This window comes from Ambystoma mexicanum, chromosome 11, assembly GCF_040938575.1.
Source record: "Ambystoma mexicanum isolate Mex_15411 chromosome 11, UKY_AmexF1_1, whole genome shotgun sequence".
In the NCBI taxonomy this organism is placed as follows: Eukaryota; Metazoa; Chordata; class Amphibia; order Caudata; family Ambystomatidae; genus Ambystoma; species Ambystoma mexicanum.
In genome coordinates this window covers 1,414,081,590-1,414,108,942 of record NC_090934.1, presented here as the reverse complement: position 1 = coordinate 1,414,108,942, position 27,353 = coordinate 1,414,081,590, and the positions used below count along the sequence as shown (strand labels likewise).

General features: G+C 47.0%; 1 protein-coding gene across 1 annotated transcript in view; it reads left to right on the top strand.

Annotated features, from left to right (window-relative positions):
- Positions 1-27,353, top strand: part of ARRDC4 (arrestin domain containing 4) — a 204,741-nt gene that overhangs the window by 38,679 nt on the left and 138,709 nt on the right. The window contains exon 3 of the mRNA XM_069625058.1: positions 19,167-19,314. Within this exon, the coding sequence (XP_069481159.1) occupies positions 19,167-19,314 (148 nt within the window). The remainder of the gene's footprint in view (positions 1-19,166; positions 19,315-27,353) is intronic.

Below are 27,353 nucleotides of genomic sequence, written 5' to 3'. Positions count from 1 at the left end.
CTGCACTACAGTGGCCTTCAGTCTGAGTACATGCTAGATTCCATAATATCATGGACAGCTGTGTAATACGGGAAGGTGGAGATCATTCTCAGGTCCGTGAAGGCCAAAGGACTCAGTCACAAGGCCAATCGTCCAGCTGTTAAGGGTGTTTCGGCAGCCAATGAGTGTTAAGCAGCAACGTTCTGCGATATGCATGTAACACACACAGCACTTGCATAGTTGTACTTCAATAACCCATACCACCTTGAAGCATGGCCTAGATAAACACTTGTTACATGCATTTGATCACTGTTAAAAGAAGTGACACGTGTTCATGACACGCCCTTATGCGCGGTTATGCTTTGATTCATTGCTATACTTAGTTGTGTTATTTTATGAAATGTATTATGATATGTTCATTAGCCTTGTGCTGTACTATGTAAGTATGCTGTGCTATGGTACTCTACGCTATGCTTCTTTTATTACACTATGGCATGCTATGCTGGGTCATGTTATGTTTCGCTATGCTATGCTATTGCTAGGTGACGTTATGGAATGTTTGCTGTGGTGTGAACAATACACTTGTGAGCAATCTACTGAATTATTTTCTTAACTTCAAAAAGCTGCACTAGCTTGTCAGATAGCACAGCAAGGTGCGTGCTCATTCTGACATCTGTGCACAGCTTGCTGATGCTGGTTCAAATCCTGTCAGGGCAAACTCAGTCCTTTATCCTTTTGAGGTCGAAGAATTGAGTACCACGCACTGGGATAATAATATCAACTTAGAAACCTGAGTGTTTGTAGCGCTATATAAAACTATGTTATTAGATAATATTAGAAGAGGGCGCCCGCCGCCCTGACACTGAACTCTGTGTCCCAACCTGCTGCCATGGGAACACCAAGAATCTGGCCACACCACACGTATGTGGATTTTCGGTTCTTTAGCCCGAGGGCGTGCTGACAAATGTTAATAAACTGCAATGGGTGTTATGTACTTGTGCGCTGCAATACAAGCATGCCAAGCAACAATCACGCAAGATGGCTTACCATTTTATTTATTGTTTGCTTGTTATGCGAACAATACATAAATCAATAAAATGGCCTGCCCTATGCTGGCTCGCCTCTCGGGAACATCTGCAGGCCCTACGTCATGATTTCTCGAGCTGCCTGCTCATGCCCAGTGTCAGCCTTGTCCGTATGTTTTACTCTGTGGGGAACATTATGAGTATGGTGGTAATGGTTAAAAAAAAAAGTGATATTGTAAATACCACCTGTTTTTTAAATAAGACATAAATTATGAGTTGGGGTCAATCGTGATATTTCCTGCCTGGGGTACATAGAAAAGTACTGCATGGGGCTAAGATAACACATATGACCCCATACAATACTTTCTATGAACCCCTTGCCTGCAGGAAATACTCAATACAATCCCAACTCATAATTAGGCAGTATTTAAAAAAATAGACGGCACTGGAAATGACAGAGTATTACCGGTAACACCAGACTCTGACTCATGAGGTCCTGTGTGATTATCAAGACTACATGCCCTGGTCCTTCTAATTGACCCGGTGCACCCCAGCATTGTATTACTTCTGTAGGGTTGCAAATGGTTGGGAGGGAAATCCGTCCTCTACGGAGAAGCTCTATGCAGCATTTGCGGTAGTTGCTGTGCAGGGCCCAAGCCCCAACAGACAATACATTGAAATTCACTCTCTTTGTATTGTGGCCACAACCCAATGATAATATAGCGCAGCTCCCAGTACTACTGCTAATGTTCTTACAGTGCAGCTCATAAACAAGGAATGATAACAAACAACATATTGCAGCTCATGCAACCAACCAATATTCACATAGTTGCCAACATGTTCCATTCCAATCTGGTGCTTATCCAGTCTAGGGGCCTCATTACACGGTAGGCGGTAAGGTTTTACCGGTACCGGTATTTTACCGGTACCGGTAAATCCTTACCGCCTTACTACGAGGTCCCTTTGCGGGTTGGGTAATTTAACGCCTGCTTTTTGCAGGCGTTAAAAACCAACCCGCAAAGGGACCCAGGGAGCTAATTACGGTACCGCAATTTGCGGTGCCGTAATTCGCGCCTTCGCCATTCCCATTATGCGTTATGGGGCAAAAATGGGAATGGGGAAGGGCAATGGTGGAAGGGGGAATTACCGCACCGCCAACCTTGGAATGGGGCGGTAATTCCCCTTTCCACCAAGGCGGTGCCGGTATTTTACCGGCATGAACCATGGCGCTAATAGCGCCATGGTTCTCCGCCTACCGTGTAATGAGGCCCTAGGTCTTTTCTTTGCATTCTGGGACTTGTAGTTCTGCTTATCTCTTTATAAAACTCAGACAAGTCCCCAAATTTAAAGAAAAAACACAGACTGCAATCACCCACAGAGATAGAGTGGAATGGATCATGTTGGCAAATGTGTATTTAGAGCATTGCGGCCTCCAGCAAGTACAAATTAGTTCCACCCCCAGCACACACCAACCAATGTTCGCAGTACTGATAACCCGAACCAACTAACATCCACACTCCTTGTGCGTCCAAAACGTGGTAATCGTTTTTTGAAACACATACAGCTGGACTCCCAATCCATGCCACCTGAATTCCCTGGGACACAGATGGAAGGGAAACCAAGGACAACGTAATGAGCCCCCTACTTATCATCGAGGGACCCTTTGGTTACATATAACAGGACTACGTGACTGGTGACGCTGTGCCATCCCAATTGCTAGACCCACACTACAAAGACTAGCCAAGACTAAAGAATACATGGCACGCACGTCGGAGCAAAGACTGGAGCGCCTCACACCAACACCATAGGCAGCGCATTAAAAACCCATGCGAGCATTGTATTCAGGATGATAAAGGGTCGGGAAACACCTGCGAAGGCGGAGCACTCCCTAACAGCCTGATAAACACTAGTTCCACAGTACCCTATCATTATATAGTCCGAAAACATCTGGGGTACTCACTTTGACGACAGAAAAAACATTTCGGAACTGGAAGAGCCTGCGCTGTGCACAGTAAAAATCAACAAAACAGCACTGAAAACAGCACTCCTGGCCTCATACCTACACCATCCTGAATTCCCAAGGGGGAAACTGCGCGTTGAGGGACAAGAGCCACATAGTCTTGGCAGCAAACACCTGGTCAAAAAATCATGGATGAAGAAATGTATAAAGTCACTTCAGGGTTCAACACTGAGGCAAATGAAAATCACTAGTAAACACCAAACGACACTGACTTCAAAGGAGTAAGAGTGCCAAATTACAACAAAACGGAGCCTTGGGGGACATCCACACAAATGGCCACTGAGGAGAACCGTGACGCACGTGACTAGAACAATGACAAAGATGCTGGTCCCTCTTTGACTCCTCTTGAACGAAACAATCTGAAACAGACAGTCCTCTGCTTACGTTGTGTCCAACTAACCACCAGGACCAAAGCTAGCGATTCGTGGCGCACTCGCTCCCCCTCTCAAAAGGGCTTCCAGACAGACATCTGCCTTTGTATGTGGTGGGGGGCTACCTCCGTGACTAGAAGCATGAACACAAGACAGCCGGGCCCGGGCGGCGGTGCGGTCTCCTTGTGTCCTCCTGGCTCAGTGACTCCTGAGTGCTGCCTCTGGGTCCTCGGTCCTGGCAAGGGCCCAGGCCCAGCCAGGCCCCAGGTGGAGTGTGGATACCACCAGGGGACCGCGCCGCCAGCCCGGACCTTGGAAACTTCACACTGCTTAAGTTACACGGTCAGAGAGTGTCCACTTACCTTATTTTGAAGTCGGCTGCTTACGGGGACTCTGTCTCCTGTCGGGGCCTGGGGGGGCAATGGCAGACTGGCAGGCACTAGTGTGAGTGAAAAAGCAGGGCCAAGCCCCCAGCAACTTGGCTGCACGCAACAAAGCAGTGCCGCAGGCTCTCTCGAAGACCAGCGCCACGCCTAGACGCCTTCCGTTCACAGTAACTTGTGAAACGAAGGTGGCGCTGCGCTGCCTCCTGTGGCAATAACAACACATCACCATGTTGGTCAGAACAGCCAATGAAAACTGCACATTCTGGTTACTATACAGAATGTATCAAAATACTGCATAGTCACAACAGAATGGTCGTTTTCATTGGCTGTTTGCAACAGTTTGTTGTTGCATTGCTATTGCTGGTCCCCAGGGCTGTCACAAGGGTTGGTGAGGCATGGGGCAAAACATTTGGTGAGGCCCCCTTATAATTTTTCGCACTGGGCCAGCGGAGTCACTGCTGCAAACAGGAGATGCGAGAAATCTCCCCTTGAGTTTGTGTGGAGGACACAAATATGCTTTATTACTACAACTGCAGCAAAGTTAGATTTCTCAACTGAAACTTTTGTATCATATGTATAAATGATCATCATAAATATATGTAGGATGGCATGACAGCGTGTGGTTCGTGCGGAGAACCCTGCCCCTGTGTGCGCATTAAAACACACATCATACACAGTGACAGATAGATGATGTACAGTAGAGGCTGGTGAATTTCTGAACTGAAGAGGCTTAAATGTTTGCACCAATTATGCAGAATCGACAGAGCACAGTAAGGGAAAACAAACCAACCAATGGGCGCTTGAGGGGGTTTCTCACTCCCACGAAAATGTTTGAAACATTGGGTTAAAATTATACATTTTACAGCACTTTCTTTGCAAATTGGGTAGAAAGCCATACAGTTTGCAATTGGTTGTGTATGGTAGCACATGGAACAACCGAATAGTTGCAAGTCACCAACCTTTGCCCACAACATATGCCAGTATAAAAATATATTCATGCTGGTTGTTCCATGTATGTGCATGCAGGCTGCACCAATATATGCCAGTATTACTATACATGGACTCCCAGCCAGTTAAAATGCCATGCCGCAGAAAGCATGTTCAGGCTGGCTGTGCACCATAAGTGTTATTACTGGCTAGACTGGCCTACATTCAATGTGGTCCAGTTTAGCCCCGTAGCAACACTTATGTTTGCTTTGGTCATATCTTAACTACTGGGCTCAGCTTTTAGATGGCCCACACCTCCAGTGATTAGTATAGCATTATGAAATTAAATAGCTAATGAATTGGGGTGGTACGACTAATGGCCAAACGGAATACGAAACCGCTATTCAGCTTCCTAACAGGGCTCGGGGAATTGGGAGGGAATTGGGAGCAGGACTGGATGAAGATGTGTCAGAACTGGGGGGGGCCCATTTCATCTTGATTTTGGGGGGCACCCCTTGCCTTACCGTTTGGGGAAAATAGGCCAAGGCACCTATGGAGTGCTTAAATCAATAATGAAATCAAAAGAATGCAGAAAGGTGGTTAAAAGCTGCAGACTATCAGTATGTTTCTGTGTCATAAGACTGCCAATATGGGGCAGCTGCGTGAGGGACCCTTTCAACTGTAAAAGCTGAAAGGCCCAGACACCATCCCTCAGTGGAGAGTCCAACAGCGCAATTATTTTATTGACCCCTCTCACTAGCCGCTTTCAAAACTGTCATCTAGCCCCCAAAATGGTGAGGCTGGCTGCGCCCCTGTCTGGCTGACGTACAGAGCCATAGCGGATGGAACAGGACACATACGTTAAATGGTGCCTGGGCTTCGCTGTTAATAAAGGTCTTTCAATTAATAAACCATTTCACTTTTAGCACCTGCATTCATATGCATACATTTTTAGGCAATTGAAATCATGATTTGGGGTTAGCAATTGCATCTAAGGGGAGTGATAAGAAGGCAAGTGGGGACATGGGACATAAGACAGCTCATTCTCACACCAGCCCATATGTGTGACATTTCAGAAATGAAGGAGAGGGTTAACTGCTTGTAACATTGAAGCATCACCAGAATAGTCTCATTCGAATGCACAATTTAGTTAGATGCCCCCACAAGTAAGTTAGCCTCTGCCCCATAGCCTCTGAAGTTAGCGCCTCTCCCAACATTTAGGTCTTCGCTCCTTCCCCTGAAATTGTATCCTAGGTGCAACCCTGATGCCATGCCCCCACTCCTAAATTTAGTGGCCTGTTGGCCGATAAATGTAGCAGTTGGGGCTGGAACACACACTCACATACAACATTTTTACCTATGCATTCATCCACCAGTCACACAACTCCTTGCATGCACGCATACATAAAAGCAAACAGCATTGACACAAACAAACACCAACATACAGGGTCGGACTGGAACAAAAAATCTACCCGGGCACCAAAAATAAGTGTCCCACATTTCCCAAGAGGTCCAGAGGCCCTCAAGAAGATATGCTAACAAAGGACTGAGGATAAAGTTTCTGGAAAGCTTCATGACAACAGGTCACCACTTTCCAGTCCTGGGCTTCCTTTTTTGCAAATCACATGAATCGGCTACTTATGTCTAGCTCCCAGAATACATTGTTATTTCATGAAATCCCAGGACTGGGAAATGGTGTGCCTAGGCTTTGGAGTCATTTTATCCCACCAAACGGATGGATGGATGGCCACAGTCTGAACCCTACAAGTGCACTTCAAAATGGAAAGTTGATCAACTGAATACCCAATTTGATAGGTTATTATCATCCACTTTACTGGCTAAATATTATTTCCATAATTTAGGTCCATGTTACAACTGATTATCACAGGGCTCAGAAGTGAGAAGAATAAACAACCAAAAAGGCAAATCTGTCGAGCAATCCTGGGATGTGAAAATACATGGTTAAAAATGGAATCCATTTCTCTTTAACACTTCACATTACAGCAGCTGTCACAAGCACTATTTGAAAATGCAAAATGCAGCTAGATGACAGGAAATAATGAAGTAAAACAAACGTTTTTTTTTCTAGTTCATAAGACAGCCAAAAGATGGAGAGAGACTAGCGTTTTAACCCTTCATTGCAAGTTGCCTACAGTACCAATAATGCATACATGGGCTGCATCACAGCTCTCATAGAGCAGCCGTTTGTAGAGCTTATACAATTTGAAAATTCTCTTACGTGTATATAAACTCTTACACCTTTTAAGGTTTGCTTACCTTCAGTTTTCCATGTTTTAGTCATTTTTATCTCTGAGGCTCCAGTGTCTGTCAGAAGCAGGGTTTGGAGAGGGCAGGCCTCGCCTGTGCCAGGAATCACATCACATGTGAGGGCCCGGGAACTTGATTAATAGCTGGTTGCCATGCAACCTGGGCTGGAGCAGGACTGTATCACTTCTTGAACTCTTAAATGGCACCATGTTTCTTGCAGAGCTGACACATAGGTGCAGCCCAGCAAGAAATTAACAAAAGTAAAACTTTAATGAAAGGCAGCTGGAGGAAAATAGGCCCACACACATTAGGAGATAAAATCGTCCCATTTAAAGCCAAATTGATTTCGGGAAATGTCCATGGCCTGCAATGATTTATGATGGAAGAGGTGTGGAAGAAGAACTGTCTCTGCGACTCCAGGTGATTATTGTGCCCTCTGTGATAATATTCACAGTCGAAGTACAGGTAGAACGTGTCCTCCTAGCTGCAAACCAACAGTGAATAAATGGACCAGAGCTCCAGAAGGAGTGTTGGCACAGCAAAGTACGCCCTTGTGCTGTATGGAAAAGTGAGCTTTGGTATCTTCTATCGGATGACCTCGCACTAGCTAATCTACGGGACCAGACTATGGCCATTACTTTCATAACAATTGCATTTTAGGGGTATTTCTGTAAGTGGGAGCCTTGCTTCAGAGTGACGGTGTGCTTCATAGAAAGTAAGGCAGTATTTACATTGGTTTTATATAATGCTCATCCTGCCTTGTAAGCTATTTCAGAGCACTCAGGTGAAAGGTTTGCGGGTAAAAACTAAAGTTGCTATCCGTGAGGTCAGTGTGTAGTCTGAGGACTCTTGCTTGGTGGGATATGTGGGGCTTTGTGCAAGTTAATTGGCTTCCCACTCGCTGGTGTCAGGAGCAAGTTGAACGATTGTGTGAAAGCGTCTAAACTTGAGACCATCTTTCGAGCCGATGCCAGAGTGCTCGATCATATCTTTTGGGCTTCTTTGGCTATTACTGGACTGGCCTAAAAGGGGCTTAATTTGGTGCAGTAGATTTTAATGGATGCAGGGAGGGGTGTCAAATAGACGAGAGGTAATGGAGCTCATGGCAATTTACATTGGATGAAGGGGTAGTTAAGGGGAGAATTTAGGATCTAGGAGAGAGCTCAAAATAAAATGCAAGGTTTTGCTGTTCATGTTGTAGGCTGTTAGTTTGTGATGGAGAGCTGAGCTGTTTGGTTTCTTGAACTGGAGGTTTGCAGTGATATTTGTCATCTACTTTGTGAATATAATTGGAGAAGCCAGAATTTCAGTTTTAATGTTATGTATTTCAAGTTCTGTTCTGTTTTTTTTTTTAAGACACTTTTTTATGTAGACAAAGCTGTGGCATATAGGGCCAGTGAACAGTGGCGTAAATATGCTGAAAATGTTGGGCGGGGGGGGGATGACATCTAAAGGAAAGGTGCCCCTGCCAAATTAATGGGGACAAAATGGTGTGCAACGAAAGTTGGGGGGGGGGGACAAACACCTTTGCCCCCCCCCTTAATTACGCCCATGCCTGTGAATTAAATGATTACCTTCGAGTTGGGAGATGAGTTTGTGTCTTCTGCACGTGGGCTGCAAACTCTTAAGCGATTAGCATATTATTTAACTGTGTTTTATAGCAGCAACCTTTCCACACATTCTTAACCATATATATATATTTCTGAGGCTTGTGGAATCTGCTTAGATCACATGCTGTGCGTAGGCCGACATCTAGTGGAAGCTGCGGAGTATTAGTTTGTTTTTCGAAACTCGAAAATGGGCGTCGACACAGGGCGTGCCAGTAATACTAACCCTAGTGTGACGTCCACTGTACCCAAGATCCCTCACGCGTCTAGGATCCTCAGATTGTTTTTTTCCGCCATACTGGTTGGAAGCATTTTGCGGAGTCCCCTGGCCTTAGCCATACTTTTGCTAAAAATTTAAAATAATAATCTATTGACATCCTTCCCCACCACAACGTCGAACTTCGACACTCGACGCCGGCTGGAGAAGAAATCGACCGTCGGCTGCTGCATGACGGATTTGGGCCTCGGAAGGCCGCTGGGCTCGGCCCGGGCCTTGGAAGGCCTCTGGCCTCGGCCCTGCAAGTAGGGAGAGTGGGGGGTGGTACATACTCTACACTCTTGGTATATAGGTACACCTTATACATTTCCTACACTTAACAGCCCGCTGCCTCAAGGTGCGTATGGACGGTACCCCTTTTCAATTCTGCCCCAAGTGCAATCGCAAATACCCTTGGGTCGACAGGCACGCCACGTGCAATCTCTGGTTGCCGAGGGACCACCCCGAAGTGAACTGCAGAGCGTGTAGTAGGTTTAAACCTAAGGCACTTAAGGACCGTTCGACGAAGTGTTGGGCCCACCACGCCAGGCAGGCGGCCATGGCAGCGGAGGGCGCCTTCAGCGACGGCAGCGATGCCGTACTTTCGGACGGCGAGGGCATTACGGCGTCGAAAGACAGCCGAGCGCAGGTCCCCGACCTCGGAAGGTCGTCCGGCAGGGCGGCTATGGGGACGACCCCCGGCGACACAAGCGCTTCACATACTACACACACTAAACACACTAAGTCCAACCGAGACTCGACGACGTCGAGTTCTCGGAAAGAGGCACAAACAGAACGGTCCGATTCGGTGTCCTCTGGGCGCTCTCGATCAAGATCGCTGCACGACTCCAGGCAATCATCCACTCTTGCCAAGAGTGCCTCGCTCCCTAGGCTAACAGAAGTTCGATCGTCGGAAGACGAAGACGACTTCCACCCCCAGGCCGCGCTCCAGGAGTCGGAGCCCGCAGTTAAAGCCAGCGAGGCCCCACGCTCGAAGGACAGGGACTCCACCCCCGATCCTCGACGCCAGGCGTCGAAAACCTCCGGAGCCACTAAAGGACAGGGAAAACATTTTTCCACGCACAGGGAGGGGGGAAAACAGCAGAAGAAAAAACCTTTGCACTCTTCCACACCTGTGAAACCCACCACTCCCCCTAAACAGACAGACAAAACCAGGTCTACTGATACATCTAATACCAGCAAAGCTACTCAGGATAAATCCCATAGGCTTGCTGAGAGAGTCATTCCCAGTTCCAAAAAATGGTCCAGTGAAGACATAGATAGGGTCATGTCAAGAATGTCTTCTTTGGCTGATTTTTATGATAAAAATCCTGAACATTTCCTCTTGTATGATCCACAAGGGGCGACACCCTCAGGCTCTACTGATCCTATCCCCCCGAGTAAAAAGCCCCGGTTTGAAACTCCGATGAGGTCAGAACCCTTCGCGGTACAACCATACGCAAGCCCATACTCACGGTATCAAGGAGAGGCTTCCTTTGGTGAGGACCAAGAATTTAGTATGGTAGAAGAGCAAACCGGGACGGGCTACTATGGGGATGAGGAGGATCAGGAAGAAGAAGAGGAGGACCCGGAAACATACAGAGTAGATTCCCCGGTAGAGAACAAAGCCCCGGTTACCGACTCCCCGGTCGATAACCAACCCCTCCTAAACGAGGTTCTCGCACGCGCAGCAGCACATTTCCACATTGACACCCATGGTGTCCAGGAGGAAAGGGACTTCGCAGAAGAGTTAGTGGGAGAAAGGAGGCCTGTTGCCCAGACCATCCCTATCCTTAAGTCCATTCAGCGGAGAATAGATCCGTCCCTGGTGAACCGGAACCTCACCAGAGCAGTCAATCCCAGGGTTGAAAAACTTTTCAGGGCGGCCCAGTCTGACCCTCTCTATACAAGAGGACATCTGAAGCCAGACTCCCTAGTTGTCACCAACACTCGTAAGAGGGCTGGAACACCCTTGTCATCGTCTGAAGCTCCTCCCGACAAGGAGAGCAAAAAACTATACGGTTTCGGCAGGAAAGTAGCCTCAACGTCCGCCTATCGAGCAAGGATTGCAAACTCCACCACCCTGTTGGCCAGCTACAACTGCCATCATTGGGAAGAAGTCGCGGCACTCATAGCCTCTGCTCCTGAACCTTTAAAGGGCCAGTTAGCTCGGATTTCCGCAGAGGGTAGAGCCGTGTCTGGTTGCATTTTGAAAGCAACCTTCGACGCCGTGGACAACGCAGGCAGATTGATAGCGGAAGGCACTGTTATCAAAAGACATGCGTGGTTACGGCAGTCTGGTTTTAAGGCAGAAACCCAGGCATCATTATTGGACAAACCGGTGGAAACCGATCTGTTGTTTGGTAAGGCGGTCGAAGACGCACTGAAGAATGCCAAGGACGAATACGAAACACTCAAGTCCCTTGGCCAGTTAACCAATAAACCCCCTAACCAGAGAGGGAATAGTAATTTTCGTTGCCCACGCGGCCACAATTCCCAGAGAGGATCTTCCTATTCCCAGGGGCAGGGTACACAGTGGAACAACAACCAACAGTCTACCCAGGGTTACGGCAGGGGTAATAGGAGAGGTCGTGGTAAAGGCAGAGGCAGCCCCAACAAGGGAGGCGGCACGCCTCCACCAAAGCAGGTACGCTCAGTTCAGGGTCCCTTCTCACGCAACCCCAGTAGGGGGACGCATTTCCAACTTCACCCAGGCTTGGGAAGGGATCACATCAGACAGATGGGTGCTGTCAACAGTATCCACTGGATATTGTATAGAACTACTACAGCGTCCCCGGAACCATCCTCCACGACAAAGAGTACATTCTTTAGAACATCAGAAGATTCTCCTCGAGGAGATCGCCATTCTGCTAGAAAAGGACGCGATAGAACTCGTCCCGGGACACCAGGTAAACAAGGGTATTTATTCAACTTACTTCCTTGTGTCAAAGAAAGATTTGACAATGCGCCCAGTATTGGACTTCCGGCCTGCCAACAAGTATGTCAAGCCCCAAAAATTTCGTATGACCACGCTACAAGAGGTAATCCCCCTCCTAAAAAAGGGGGATTACATGGCAACCTTGGATATGAAAGATGCTTATTTTCATATTTCCATGTTCCCAGCGCACAAAGTATTTGTGCTTCGAGGTGGACAGTCGACACTACCAATTCAAGGTACTGCCCTTCGGGATAGCTTCAGCACCAAGGGTATTCACCAAGGTACTGGCGGTGGCGGCTGCACACCTACGCAGGGAGGCAATCCCAGTGTACCCTTATCTGGACGACTGGCTCATAACGGGGGAAACCCCAGGAATTTGCAGGACAAACATTCAAAGGACTAACGACCTCCTCCACGAGTTAGGCTTCTCAATCAACGAGAAAAAGTCAAGCCTAGTGCCAAGCACCTCAAAACAATTCCTAGGAGCAATCCTAGATACCCAAGAGTGGTTGACCTTTCCTTCAGAAGAAATAATTCGGAATATACTACTGCAAATTCCGCATTATCAGTCCGGTCAACAAATAACGGTACGCAAAGCAATGCGTTTACTGGGCATGATGGCGTCATGTATTTACCTGGTCCCCCACGCGCGCCTGCGCATGCGTCCCATGCAAGAATGGTTGGCGAAACAGTGGTCTCAGGCAAGTGGTCAGTGGGACGATCTAGTGGTCGTTTCGCAAAAACACTGGTAGAATGCCTTCACTGGTGGACAAGAGAGAATCTCGCACAGGGGAAACCCTTTTACGATCCCGAAGTACAGGCAATAGTCACTACAGATGCATGCCTGATGGGGTGGGGAGCTCACCATCTCCACCACACAGCTCAGGGTCTCTGGTCTCACTCAGTGGCCAAGAACCACATCAACCTGCTAGAGCTTCTGGCAGTATTCAGAGCGCTTCAGGCGTTCGAGCCCCACCTACTAAACCTGTCAGTGCAAATCCGGACGGACAGCACAACAGCCATGTTCTACCTGAACAAGCAAGGAGGGACTCGCTCGCCAAATCTGTCCAAGCTTGCCCAGAAAATCTGGATATGGGCACTCAGACGGAACATCTTCCTGTCATCACAACATGTTCCAGGGGAGCTCAATTCCCTAGCGGGTGCTCTGAGCAGAGACTCCCTCCCAGAGGAACACGAATGGGTTCTACACAGAGAGGTCGTAGAAAATATCTTCTCTTAGTGGGGTTTCCCCACTATAGACTTATTCGCCACAAGCGAAAACAGACAATGCCCAGGATTTGCATCCAGGTTCCCCCAACCAGACTCCCAGGGGAACGCCCTGTGGATGAACTGGTCAGGGATGTTTGCGTACGCTTTTCCACCAACTCCTCATCAGGAAAGTGGTGAACAAGATGAGCAGAGAGTCGATGACGCTTGTCCTAGTTGCTCCCATATGGGCAAGACAACCGTGGTTCCCAGACCTACGCAGGATGGCGGTGTGCGAGCCCATCAAACTTCCAGCCTGGTACAACCTAGTGCACCAGTAACCCAACTCAATGAACCTGGCAGCATGGCTCCTGAGGTCATAGAGTTTGGACATCTCAATTTGCCACAGAGGTGTATGGACATTCGAAAGGAATCTAGGAAACCAAACACAAGGCACTGTTACTTTGACAAGTGGAAGAGGTTTGTTATCTGGTGCCAGAGTAGATCAATCAACCCGGTTGATTGCACTCCTTCCACTATTGTTACATACATGCTCCACCTGCTAGATGCAGGATTGGTTTTTAACTCACTGAAAGTACACCTGGCAGCCCTGTCGGCTTACACCACTTCCCATAGCAAGGTTTCATGGTGGAAAGTACCAGTAGTTAAAGCCTTCATGGAAGGAGTAAAGAGACTTCACCCTCCTATTTCAAACCCACCACCTGGGTGGGACCTTAATGTGGTGCTAGCCAAGCTCATGGGCCCCCCTTTCGAATCCATGCATAAAAGCAGTCACAAACACCTGACTTATAAAACGGCCTTCTTAGTAGCTATTACTTCTATAAGAAGGGTCAGTGAAATTCAGGCTCTGTCGGTGCAGGATCCCTTCTTTACTGTCCATAAAGACAAACTGGTTTTACGCACACACCCTAGGTTCTCACCTAAATTTATATCTAAATTCCATGTAAACCAGTCCATCGAGCTTCCGGCTTTCTTCCAGGACCCGCAAAGCTCGGCTGAGGTGAAACTACACACCCTAGATGTGCGTAGGGCGGTCCTCTACTATGTAAATAAAACCAGACCGCTAAGAAAAACAGATCAACTGTTTGTCTCCGGAGCTACAGGCAGAGAGGGGGATCGCGTCTCTAAAGGTGCCATCTCGAAGTGGATTATTAACTGTATCCAGCTGTGTTACTCACTCTGTGAAAGAACTCTGCCTTTCACGCCAAGAGCCCACTCTACTAGAGGCATTGGGGCCACTCTGGCTTTCATTGCAAATGTACCCCTTGACACCATTTGCAAAGCAGCTACTTGGAACTCTATTCACACTTTTACTCAGCATTACTGCATTGACACCCATTCCAAGGCAGATACACAAGTGGGACAAGCGGTTCTAAGACACTTATTTGCTCATGACCCTTCTCACATCCCACCTCCTTCTTCAGGTACTGCTCGCTAATCTATGCACAGCATGTGATCTCAGCAGATTCCACAAGCCTCAGAAGGGATACATTACTCACCGTAATCGTATTTCTGATGCTTGTATCTGCTTAGATTCACATGCGACCCACCCTTCCTCCCCTCTGAGAGAAGGCGCATGATTGCTTGTAGTCTTACCTCTCTGTCTATCTGCTTGGATTATCTGTACTCGGGCTACTCCTCATGCTACCTCATGTCAGGAAAAAATTACAATCTAAGGATCCTAGACGCGTGAGGGATCTTGGGTACAGTGGACGTCACACTATGGATAGTATTACTGGCACGCCCTGTGTCGACGCCCATTTTCGAGTTTCGAAAAACAAACTGTAATACTCCGCAGCTTCCACTAGATGTCGGCCTATGCACAGCATGTGAATCTAAGCAGATACAAGCATCAGAAATACGATTACGGTGAGCAATGTATCATATATATATATATATATATATATATATATATATATGAAACAAAGGGGGGTCTGGGAATCTCTCTACCAGTACGAACACACCCCAATGACCTGTTCTTGGGTGAATAAGCCCTGGGAGAGGCTCTACCAAGTCTTTAGCTCACTGTCCCTTTCACAGAGAAGAAATGTCCCTGCATATCGGTCTTTGTCCTGCCCAGGGGCAGTCCAGCACCGAAATTCTAGGCAATTCTCCTCTGAACAAGAGTACCAACAGCAAACCCATACACGTGTTTCAGCCTTGTTGGGCATCATCAGTGAGGTGAAGCTGCGCCTCTCTAAGAACAGTGAGCAAGGGGTCCACGTCTGGATCGCCCAGGTAACTTAGGGTGAGACCCAAAGTTAATTTATGCAAAACAAAGGGGGGTCTGGGAATCTCTCTACCAGTACGAACACAGCCCAATGACCTGTTCTTGGATGAATAAACCCTGGGAGAGACTCTACCAAGTCCAGACGTGGACCCCTTGCTCACTGCTCTAGACACAGCTTCACCTCACTGATGATGCCCAACAAGGTTGAAACACGTGTATGGGGTTGCAGTGGTAGTCTTGTTCAGAGGAGAACTGCCTAGCATTTCGGTGCTGGACTGCCCCTGGGCAGGAAAAAGACTGATATGCAGGGAAATGTCTTCTCTGTGAAAGGGACAGTGAGCTAAAGACTTGGTAGAGTCTCTCCCAGGGGTTATTCACCCAAGAACAGGTCATTGGGCTGTGTTCGTGCTGGTAGAGAGTTTCCCAGACCCCCTGTTATTTTATATATATATATTATATATATATATATCTCCTTACATCTTATCTTTCAGCTATCCTCAAAGACCCAGGCACCAGTGAATGCCCCATCCATACCAGACTCAGTAAAATGATTTGGCATGGGTAATATAATTTGGACCCAGGTTTCTTGATGCCCAAGCTTGCAATGTGACAGCAGGCTGCATATCCTCCCATCTGTGGTTTTAAACCCATGTAACGTGGGGAGGAAACTAGAGGGCTCATTGGGGAGCTGAATCAGAGGCGAGCCAGGGGGCAATCTGACTTCTTTCTAAGAGCCAAACACGAGCAGGAATGGTAAGATAACTATATCTGGCCGCCACCCCACTCAGCAAAACCACATCCATGCCTCACACCCGTCCACCCTCCCTTCAACATAAACCCTAATTTGGCATCCTGATCCTCCCTCCCCTCAACACCTGACTTGCACCTGGCATTCTGCCTCCACAACAGTTTATAAATGATTCATATTTTTTATATTTATGGTCTAACTGTATTTTATAAACATGTATGAGTGACGCATTCCCTACAGACCATTCTTATCAACGTTCCTTATAGTTAAGAAACATAAGGCCAGTAAATTGAATTGATTTGCTCAGGTTCACATATGACATGTGGGAAGTGGGATGTAAACCCTTGTTTCCCAATTGCACAGTTTACAACTAAGACCGCAGAGGAGACGTCATCTTCTCCTAATCCATCTTCAGTTTTAAAACCAACAAAACACGTTTGTGCAAAGTTGTTGTGTAATGGCTACACGTCATTGTTTAATACTGGTTCAATACATCTGGCTTTCAAAGCACCAAGTCACATGATCAAAATACCCAGCAACAAAAAAAGAGAAATCTTAATAGAAACACGCGTTTGAAAAGCAAGAATGTACCACTTTGCCAGAAAAAACGAAGGGGCAAAGCCAATCCTGCAATTTGATGTACTCGCATGCAACTTGGGCACACATTTGAACAGCAGTCACTCAAAACGCTAAGCTGCCTTTCCCGATTTCTTATTGACCCGGTTTTCCTTTCCCTTCACCAACCAGTGTCCTTCACTTGAACTTTATGTTCTGTGCCCCTCTTTCGTCCCTTATAATGAACTTTCCTTTTCCTCCATCGCTAAACACGTAACTCAATTGCCTTCCCTTAACCCACGCTTGCCCTCTTCCCTGGCCCATAACACTTATTTCTTGTCACTCGCCCCCTTCAATTGCCTATCGCACCAAGCCCATCCCTTGCTCTCACTACTTTGCGTTGTTGGCATAGACTGCCTGGATTTTCCAGTCAGCCTCTGTGAGACACAAGGGGATGGGTTGCAGTCTTGCTGGTAATTGTGGTACCTGGGTCTGAACTTGGACAATGCAGAGTTAAATATACCAAGAAGACTGGACTTTCATTGTGCTCCCAAGTTGTACATGTTGGGAAGTCGGCTGCACAGAATTCATAGAAGCAGGCGAGGCTGCAAGGGGAGACATCTAGGAGCTGATGATGCAGCTGAGTAAGGGTGGCTTATTTCTTTTCTGTTTACAGGGAAGATTTTTGTGTGTGTTCTGTTTGTTTGATTGTGGCTATGTGCTGAATGTATTTGTGACTGTGTAAAGTATGCGTGTTGACGCTGCAGCATATCTACATGTGTATTTGTTGTTGATGTGTATGTGTGACTTGTGTCTTCTGAGCAAGAAAGCGAAAATCTGTCAAATACCAGCGTTCTGGTCTACTAACATGTAATGGCAGAATTGTACTTCTTTCTGTGCCCGTTTGCCAACTGTGCCAGGAAATGTCGGCCCCACAAACCATACGCTAGCCGTTACTATAACCACTATGCAGTAATGGGCATGGGTGCTGCTCAGGGTGCTATTGAACTCTTTCCGCAATTAACTCGCAAGTGAACAAGATATTTACAACATAGGGGAATAATTCTTACACAAAGACAACAATGAAACACTCTAATCAGATGTGACGCTTACTTCCTCTGCGAGAAGGAATCGGGATAAGCTGCTGAGGATCAGAACAGACCAATGGTGTGTGTCCCGCTGCAGTGCCAACATCAGCATCGAGGGGCACCAGATCTGCCCTTTAAATGCATAGACTGTGGGCCATATGATCATGCGCCTGCCACCTAGACTGTTCTCCCTCACTCACTGCGGAGACCCACGTGTGGGGGCCAAGCAGGCATATTTGCAACATTGTTGAAATCAACACGACTACCTCGTCCCATTTACACTAACCCTACCTTGCGGCACTCTGTTCCTTCCTGGCTGGATGCTGAAGGGTGTTTTTCTTTGTATTTGTTTTTAAATATTGCAGCCCTGGCTCTTTCCAACTCACCGCTTATTTAATGGTATCTTTAAATCCTTGTAATCCCTCAGATCCAGGGTAGCAAGCGAAGCAGACCTTGTTATGAGCAACAAGGTATGCTTTTTGACACAGTTCGCACCATTAATTGCAACGTATTAGCAACCCTGCCAGGGGAGGAAGGGCGTCAAATGCCCTCCGAGCCGATCGGGAAGCTAGGAACGGGGCTTTACCCGATAAAGCCTGTTCACTGAGCCTCTTCAGAGGCGGGAGGCCACCTTCTTCCCAGCCAGGACAGCAGGTAAGTGGTCCCCCGTCCCATTTACCGCCCACCCCACTTAACTGGAGCTTCCTTTTCCCTTGCCGGTGACGGGAACACTCACTGTTCTCGCTGCTTCCCGTCGCGGCAATGGCCACCCTGGTAAGGGAGAGGGTACAAGTTCCCTTCTCACTTTTCCATGGCGGCCATCTAGTTTAGTCGTTTTAAAAAAAAATGTTTACACTGAGAAACTGCAAACACTGGGATGCTAATAACAATAAATCCTGATTGGCACAGGCATTACCATGTCTGTTAAAGCCCCAGGGCTAATGTTAAGGCACTTGCTTCTCTCATGCCATGTAACTCTGCTCCGGGGCATTATCTGACTCGGTAATGCCCCCGCCAATCGGGTTTTATTTCTTAAGTAATGTCATTTTCCCTCTGCGTTACTGCCATAGTTGACATTGAAGCCTATATAAGATTGCATGGGGCTTGAAATGGGTGTCCTTATTTGGTTTACTTTTAGGTTAATGCCTACAAAGTTTGACTTGATATACATTTGTTGTGGTTTTCTCTTGTCTGAAAATATGTCCCAGTTGCGCCTGTAGAAATTCATGCATTTTAGCCGGCTATCTCACCCCATTAAAGCGCAGCAGAAAATGCAGCCGACGAAAATGTTGATTTATTTATTTTTACTGCAAATTTCAGCTGAATTCTATTTGGGGTGGTGGGTTAGGGTAGTAATGGGGGCAGGGGTTACAGGGGTCTCCCCCCGCATATGCAAGTCAGTTAAGCATTTACAATCCACAGAAACCACTGATCGGATGTTCTCATGTCCTGTTTAAGTCCCCACGCACACAGCACTTTGCAGTAGTTTGTATGTTCTGGTTTACTCATGCCAGCTCCTGCGCTGCCTCTCTGTATTTCAGGTCGCTGGTAACGTCTTACACTGGAAGATACGGCAGCATCCAGTATTACTTGCGCGCCGCCCTGGAGCAGCCGTCTGCACCAGTGCAGAGCGTGCTGAGAGAATTCCAAGTTCTTAGCCACATTGATGTCAATTCGCCACCTCTGCTGGTAAGGAATGCCATGATCCGTTTGTTCAGATTGTCTCGCCCCCTTTCAGGGGTGGCCACTGCTTAGAGCTTCTTCACTGCCTGTTCTTAGCTGCCATTCCCAGCTTTACGCGGATAAACAGGCTACCCATGTGTTTATTTAGGAAGATGCACAGGTTGCGTCAGTTGATCGCTCTTGCCGTAGATGTTCCTTTCAAAGGGTCCGCATCTACCAAAAACCAGGATAATGGCCGCTTGAGGGACTGTAATTACAGGAGGCTGCGTTCTAATCAGGCCGGCCAGTTAGCTGTGTGTCGTGCATGCTTCCGCTTTTCTGCTCATTGTCCCGCATTGTGTAAGTGCACACAGCTGCTACTGCAGAGCTCCTTTCAAATACTATTTCTTAATGGCATGTGATGAAATTAATGGATTGAATGGCAGTAATCACTAAAAATGCTGCCCTGTTTTCAAAAAGGATCAGGCAAGCACACCGAAAAAAAGACACGATGGGAAGGTAACGAGTTTGATTCTTTTCTCTTTAGCCATATTACTAAAATAGTGTCAGATTATATACTTTCTACTTGATAGTAACTGCCAGGGGCATTATACTCTATATTATAATTGCAATGATGAAGTCCTTATTAAAATAACGTAATCTTCATCTGAACACTAGCTTCACTCTTCGCTTGTGGTGTTCTCATTCACGTCTAGGTTTTAATTTTAGAGAGAAGAAAGTCCAATTGGTTGCCTTTTGATATATGAGGATTTCTTACATCTAGCAGCACAGACACCTGTAAAAGGACTTCTCTGTGTCATCCTTCCGGGAGGAGAACCCTCAGTGGTGGTACTTTGTGTAAAGTGATACCATGCGTGATCACATTTTTTAAAGCGCCTGTTTCCTTTTTCCCATCATTCATTTAAATTCCACTCTTCTTTCCAAAATTAAAATTCTGTGAATCCGCTGTACCTCCTTTATGCCTGAAAAATGACACTCGACACAATCTTCTTACTTTTGAACATGTTTGGTCTCGAGAATAGGCATACATGTGTTTTTCTCTGGGTTTCCTTGCATTGACCGTTACAAAACTACATTTTAAATTCAGGAACACAATGACCAAAATGCAACATAACATGAGCCTGAAGCCAGGACTGGCTGCTTTATTTCATATCGAACATGAGACAGCCAGACCTCGCTGTATGCTGCCCTATGGTGGATGTATGCTTTATATTCTTTGAATCTGTTACATTTCTAGCCTTTGTTTTTCCTGATCTTTAACTACATCACGTTTGTGTTGAGAAGCAAGGCTGTATTATTTGCTTTAAGGTGTTACTGGTGTCCATTGCACCCCATTCTTCTTCTTGTATCTATACTTGGTGTATTTACCTTTTTATAGTTCATTTTAGCTTTTATGTACATTATTGGTAATAAATAAAGTATTATATTTTCTGTACTTAACTTTGTGGACGCACCTTTACTTCATATCATTTGTGTGATTGTTACGTTACACCAGTCTCCACTTCTCCTAAAATTAAAGCCTTGCTGTCCTGTCAAACTTACCAGGGGGAGTTTGGACTGACTTAAAGTGGACAGCCATGCACACCCTCCTACAGTTCGTCTCTGATCCCCACAGCAGGAGTTAGGTTATTAACAGGTACAGTACATATATTTTCACAAATTCAATTAAAGGGAATGCCCACACACTATACCTTTTTTTAAAAAAAATAATAAGGATTATAGAAGAAAAGGCAAGGGATAAAATACTACTTCAACAGCTAACTAAACTTTGTAAAATAAATGCAATACTGTGGCAGGTAACTAGCAACAATTGTAAATGTTCTGTAACACTTCAATATAGAGCCTTTCACAGAAGGGGGGAAAAGCAATCACAGAAAAGTAAAACTCTTTTCCTATCTAGGCTAGAATGTTTAGTAAGAGCCCAACGGGGACCATGTGTGCAGATTCGGGCTTGTTGCGAACTAATTGAAGGAGGCAGACCAAAAGAGGACATTTCAAAGATGTGTTTTTGTAAATGCTAAAGAAAGGCCTCACTATCCTTATCGCTACGAGGATATTCCCCACCTATGAAACTAAAATAAAGGGTGCTCATCTGTCCTCTAAAGAAATAAAAAATTGGCCTCCGTCAAAACCTACTTTCTATCAAACCCTACCACTATTGAAAACAGCATAAATAACCAGAGACTTGTGCTACTGGATGATTGATAATGCTTTAAACTTAAAGTTCTGTTTATTCAAGGGATTCTTTTTGTCTCCCTTTTCTGTCCAATTGTCCCTTTGAGTCTATGGAGGTGAGCCCGCTAAGCAAAACCTTCCTTAGGGGTCTGGGAAAGTGGGACCTCATGTGGAGTGTCTCCCCTCTAGCGGGACAAGGACTCCCATTCCCATAAGGAACTCCCTTCAATGAAGACCGGATCTGCTTAGATGTTCCTTGTTCCCAAATAAACAATACCCTGGCAGCAGAGTATGTTGGGGAGAATTCTCATTCTATGGCTAATTTCCCTTACCTATAGAGTCCCCCAGCACCTTTGCTGGATTTGAAGGGTTTGTTTCTTAGGCATTTTTGCTACGTGTGTTCTAGGCTATTTTTGTGTTTAATGCCTATGGGATTTTCTCTCACCCATAGGAACCATCTTTATTCACATGTGTTACACAGCACCCTCAGTGCAGTGACACAGGGGTGTCGTAGCGACCCCCAAACATAGACTCCATACCCTGGGACTGACTACTGTCTCCCAGGACATGTAAAGTCCCCATTGCCTTTACTAGTCAAATCTTATGAACTTAACCAGTCCAACCCATCTTACTATGGAGGTACTGGAAAGGGTTAAGAGTTTTTCCCTTGGGTTCATTTTCGAGGGGGTACCTTAAAGTCCCGCTCTCTAAAGTTTCTGGCTGGTGGCAGTGGTTACTACCATAAATATTCAACCGCAAATATTTTCCTATGGGATTTTCCTATTGTTCGAGGCTAACACTTTTAGTGACAGCCTCTAACATACCGCCGGTTTATTTTATTATTAACTTTACTCCGGTAGGTTTTATTTGCCAGAACTTTAATATAAATTCTTTCTCGTGTCTTACTCTAAACTCCTAACCCAGGTCGGGGATCCTTTGTTCGTTCTTTTGGTGGGCTTCTGCCAAGAAGCCCCCCGTTCGGCGCCTCCGAGTCTGGGGTGGGTCTGTTGTTTGGGAGGGGAAGTAGAACCCTTGGACAGAGTTGCCGCAGCAACTCAGGTCGCACTCTAACCTGATAGGCTGGAGGGTCTCCCGCCAAGAAGACCACTCCACTGTGTGAGTGACAGCTAGGCTGTATGAATGGGTCTCTTTCTGCATAAAAGCAGGGTCCTGAGGACTGGAAGAGCAAGATGTTGCCACTGGAACTACGGAACCGAAGGGGAGAGAAGCCACAGACATCTTCATCATCTACACCACCGGTGAAGCCCTGCCAGATCGTCTCACCACTTTTCTTCCACACGACGAGAGGAGATCTTCATCGAAAGAGCCTTCTTCCCTTGAGCTGGTGGGACCAACCAGTTCACCCATAGCTTCCACGGACCTGCTTTGGTCGAATCGACAGTGCCCAGCACTTGGAGACCGGATAGCCAGGCAGCTATCGACCCGGACCGCGATTAAAAGGAGCGTACCTTTTAAACTTCGTTTGGCAGTACCGCCGCTGGTTTCATCCCTGGGTAGTGCAGTGACTTGAACCTTCTTGCACGACGAGAGCCTCTATCCTCTGCTGGACCCCTCGACCTGCAAGAACTACCAGGAACAACTGCCACCACAGGAGCCACTTCTTCACGTTTAAGGTTCATTGTTCTGCCAGACCTCCCTTTCCCCGTGGTAGCCCTAAAGGTGTTTTAAATCCTTTATCTACTTGTTGGGTTGGCCGTCCTCTCTCTTACATTGTCTTTCGCCTCGCATCTACCTTTTCAATATTCGTCTACCAAAGTCTTGAATGCAGCTACAAGAACATTTTTGCTCCTAAACTCTTGGTCCTGTACCACTGACTCTGGCTCAGGCCTATTGACTCTGGCTGATTTGTTAGATCTGCTCTCACTAGATTGGTTTTCAATGAGAAATGTGTTGATGCACCTGAATCTTCTAAACCCCTCTTCCTTCCTACTGTTTTAACTTGTGGAGTGCCATTTTGCTCAGTTTTCATTGACTTATCTTTCTGCTAAAGTGTTACTGTGCATTACTTGTTCACAAAACTTCAGGGAAGTGTTGCTAGGGGGTGCCTGAAGATATTTCGGTTTAACTTGTCCTTTCCCTCCCTTTCGTTAAATTGATAGAGTGCTATTTGTAGTTGGTTTTCACTGTGCCGTTTTGCTCAGTTTTCACTCTACTGCAAACTTGTCTGCAATTGAATAGGGAGTTGTATATACTTTTCCTTGACTAAACTTAACTTGCTTTATCAACTGTAATTCATGTGTTGAACTAGATATGTATAAAATAAATGGTCCGTGTTTCCTTGTTCCATAGTACTGTACTACCTATTGTGTAAAGCCTGAATACTGCTCATCTCCCTGAGATAAGTCTGACTGCTTAGCCACAGCTACCAACTAAATCTTTGTGGTACAGACTGATACCAAAGGGGATTTATTGCTCTCACCTGTAGTCCTAATCCTGGGTAGTGGTCCCTGAGGGAACTGCACGGGATTCTGCCTAACAGAGTAGACCAGGGAAGGCAAAGGATTGATAAAGCTCAGGGGTCACAGCCCTTGTGTGTGAAAGAGTGTATAAGGCCAGGGAACACGCATGCCCCTTTAAGAAATGTAGCCACTGTTATTTTCTTTTTTTTCAAGAATACTCTGGGTCAGAGATGGACCCCACTGGAACCACCCCACCATCCCACACCACCTGTTCTGGAGAGGCGCTGGGCAAACCTGCAAATAAAATGGTTAATACAGGCGATGGGCTACTACTGAGTCCCCGATCTTCATCTTCCTATTCTGTGTTTAGAACTGCCATAAATATGGGTAAGGGATATACCCATGGCATAACCCCCTCTGCATGATAACCCTTAGCAGGTACGTCACCTCTCCCTCTGCATCGCTTCCCAAACCTCTCAACTTCCCACTTTCCCCACATACCCCTCTTATTACCACCAATTTCATTATTTGGGCAGCTGCAGTCTGCCCCTATTAGTGAAGTCCACAACAGTCATTGAATTAAACACAGTATCTTGGTTCATCTTTGGCTGCTTGCTCCGGGGCATCAAACATCATACTTCCCCCAACTTGAAACCCCCGCTCTGGCGCAGGTGGCTGTCGTGGGGCACTTGCCTCAGCTTCATGGGGCGTTGGGAGCCCTTACTTCCTCATAGGGCTTTGGGAGCCCTTACTTCATGGGGCTTTGGGAGCCCTTATTCTCCTTATGAACTTTGGGAACCCTTACTCTCCTTATTTATTTTATTTATTTAAATGTATAAACTGCACAACGTCCCTTAGGCATTGTGGCGCTGTTACAGAAAGTTTACTTGGTTGCTTGCGGCGTACAGCGTATTGATGTCGTCCAGTCATAGTTAATAGTTACAATTGGATACAGTATGCATAATTTGTTGAATAGGTATGGTATGGTGAAAGCTAACCTATATATTTGTGCATAGGTTGAGTGATACAATAACATGTTAGTCTGTGCGCTTTTCCTTGGTTACATTGGAATTAGGTTGCAGATGCTGATATTGTATACATGATGGTAATATGCAGGAAAGGAAAAAAAGGTTGACAGTAAATGTTAGTAGCATTGAAGGGAAAAATCGAATGTTAGAGATTGCGAGCTGATCCTTGGTTACAGTCGTAGTGGCTAGTGAAGTGGAGCGAAATGCAGTGAAAGGGGCATGAGGTGCAGGTGGAGAACTAGCATGCTATGGGTGTTGGCTAAGTGACTCGAGCGCTAATCTTAGTTGAACAGCTTTGTCTTGAGGGCTTTACGGAAGACGGTGTAAGATGCTTCATTTCTGAATGAGGAGGGCAGGGCACTCCAGTTTTTAGGTGCTATGTGTTGGAAACTGGAGCCACCCGCTTTGGTTCTTTTGAAGGTGGGGACGCAGATCTGGTTAGAGGGGTGAGCTCGAATGGGTCTGGAGGAGGTGACCGGTATTATTTTCCTGGTTAGGTAAGGGGGAGGCACTGCGAACGAGGCACTTGTGAGTGATAGCCAAGGTTTTAAAGAGAATGCGCTCCTTGACTGGAAGCCAATGTGCATCTCTTCTGGCTTGTGAAAGATGTTCTCTTTTTGGAATACTCCGCACAGCATTGTTCTCAGTGATTTGTAACCTTTTTTGGTTTTTGGCAGAGGTAACCATGAAGAGTGCACTAGAGTAGTGCAGTTTGGACCTGATGGTGGCCCTGGCTATTGTGAGGCAGCTTTTGGATGACAGATGCGGTTTGACCGCATTGATGACTTTAGTGGTGAGCGTGGCAGAAGACTCAATGGCACTGACTTGTCGCGTCAATGACTGAAGACCCCAAGGGTTTTGACAGCTGGTGACACTGTGATCTTCGTATTGTCAATGTTGAAGTTACAGTATTAAGGATCCAGTTTGTTGAGTGTGTCTTTATAGCCTACCAGGAAAATCTCAGTTTTCTCACCTTTGAGACATAGACTGTTAGCTGCCATCCACGCCTGGGTGGCAGCATAGATGTTATCTAAAGTAGCTGAATCCTGTTCATAGGACCTTGTAAGGGGTAAAAGGACTTGGGTGTCGTCAGCATAGTTTGTGTAGTCTATGCCGAGTTCATCCAAGTCGTTGAAGAGAGGTAGTGTAAAGATATTAGTGTGTGGGCGCAGTGCAGGAACCTTGCGGGACACCACAGTGAATGGTGGTGGGTGCTGCGCATGTGTGATCTGAGAACACCCTCGTACGTCTTCCCTAGAGAAAGGAGGAGATCCAGGATGTGGCGTCAGGTGAGAATTGAGCCAAATGTAATAGTTGTTCTATCATGGTCAACGAAATCGAAGGCAGCCGACAGATATAGTAGAAGTAGGAGTGCAGGATTGCCTTTGCCCATTATATCGCTGAGCTGGATCTTGAGATCCAGTAGGGCAGATTCAGTCCATGGCCTGGGCGGAAACCAGATTGCCTCTTACCTAGTATGCTGTGTGTGGGGCATTGGGAGCACTTGTTCTGCTTCATTTCCTCCGTGGTGGTGGTGCTTTAAATAAATGTCCCTTGTTTCCTTCGTGGTGGTGCATGGTTGATCCTCAGGTGGGTGAAATCCTTGTTGGATTGCGCCCAGGCCCGCCCACCTGGGCAGAGTCAGCGTGCCCAACCGTCTGACTTGCATTGAGCCCCGGCCGCATCATACTTTGCGGCTGGGGCTCCAGTTAAGTCCTAGCTCTTGCCACTCTCCCTGTCTGGCCCCGGGGAAGAGCGGACGCCGCAAGGCTCCCCGGTGGTGCTGGTGACATCATGCAACCCGATGGTGCCGTCAGGGCTTTCATCCGCTTCACCACCCGCCCCGGGTGCCCCGTGGGGGGGTGTACTCTGCCATGGGCACGCCAACACATTCACCTGGGCCGCCACACACAACTTCTCTCAATCCAGGGCCGCCCAGACTGGCCCCTGGGCAGCCGACAGCCCTCGGGTCGTGCCCCGGTTCGGGTCGCCTCGCCACTTGGCTCTGGACTGGGGTGTTTACTTTGTTTCACCCGGGCCGCACCGCGGATGTGGCCTAGGACTTTTCTGTCTTCCTGTGCTCCTGGACTGGTCCCCCGGCGGGCCATTGTCTCCCAGGCCACGCTTTGCTCAGGGTTAGCCCTGCACATGCGGCCCCGGGCACAGGTGTTTTTCTTCAACCGGGCCGCACTGCACACGCGGCGTGGGGAATAATTTCATGCCGTGGAGTAGCTGGCAGACGCACCCCGGCTCGACTCCTTCAAAACGCCCAGCAGGGAGGGGGGCGCTCCAGGCTGCGACCTCCCCCAACACCCACCCTCGCAGGGAATTCGGCTGTTCTTTTCTTGCTGTTGTGCTCTTCAACTGCTATGCTTTAATCTTTCTCCTTGCAATCCTTCCTTCAACCGGCGTTTTCTAATGG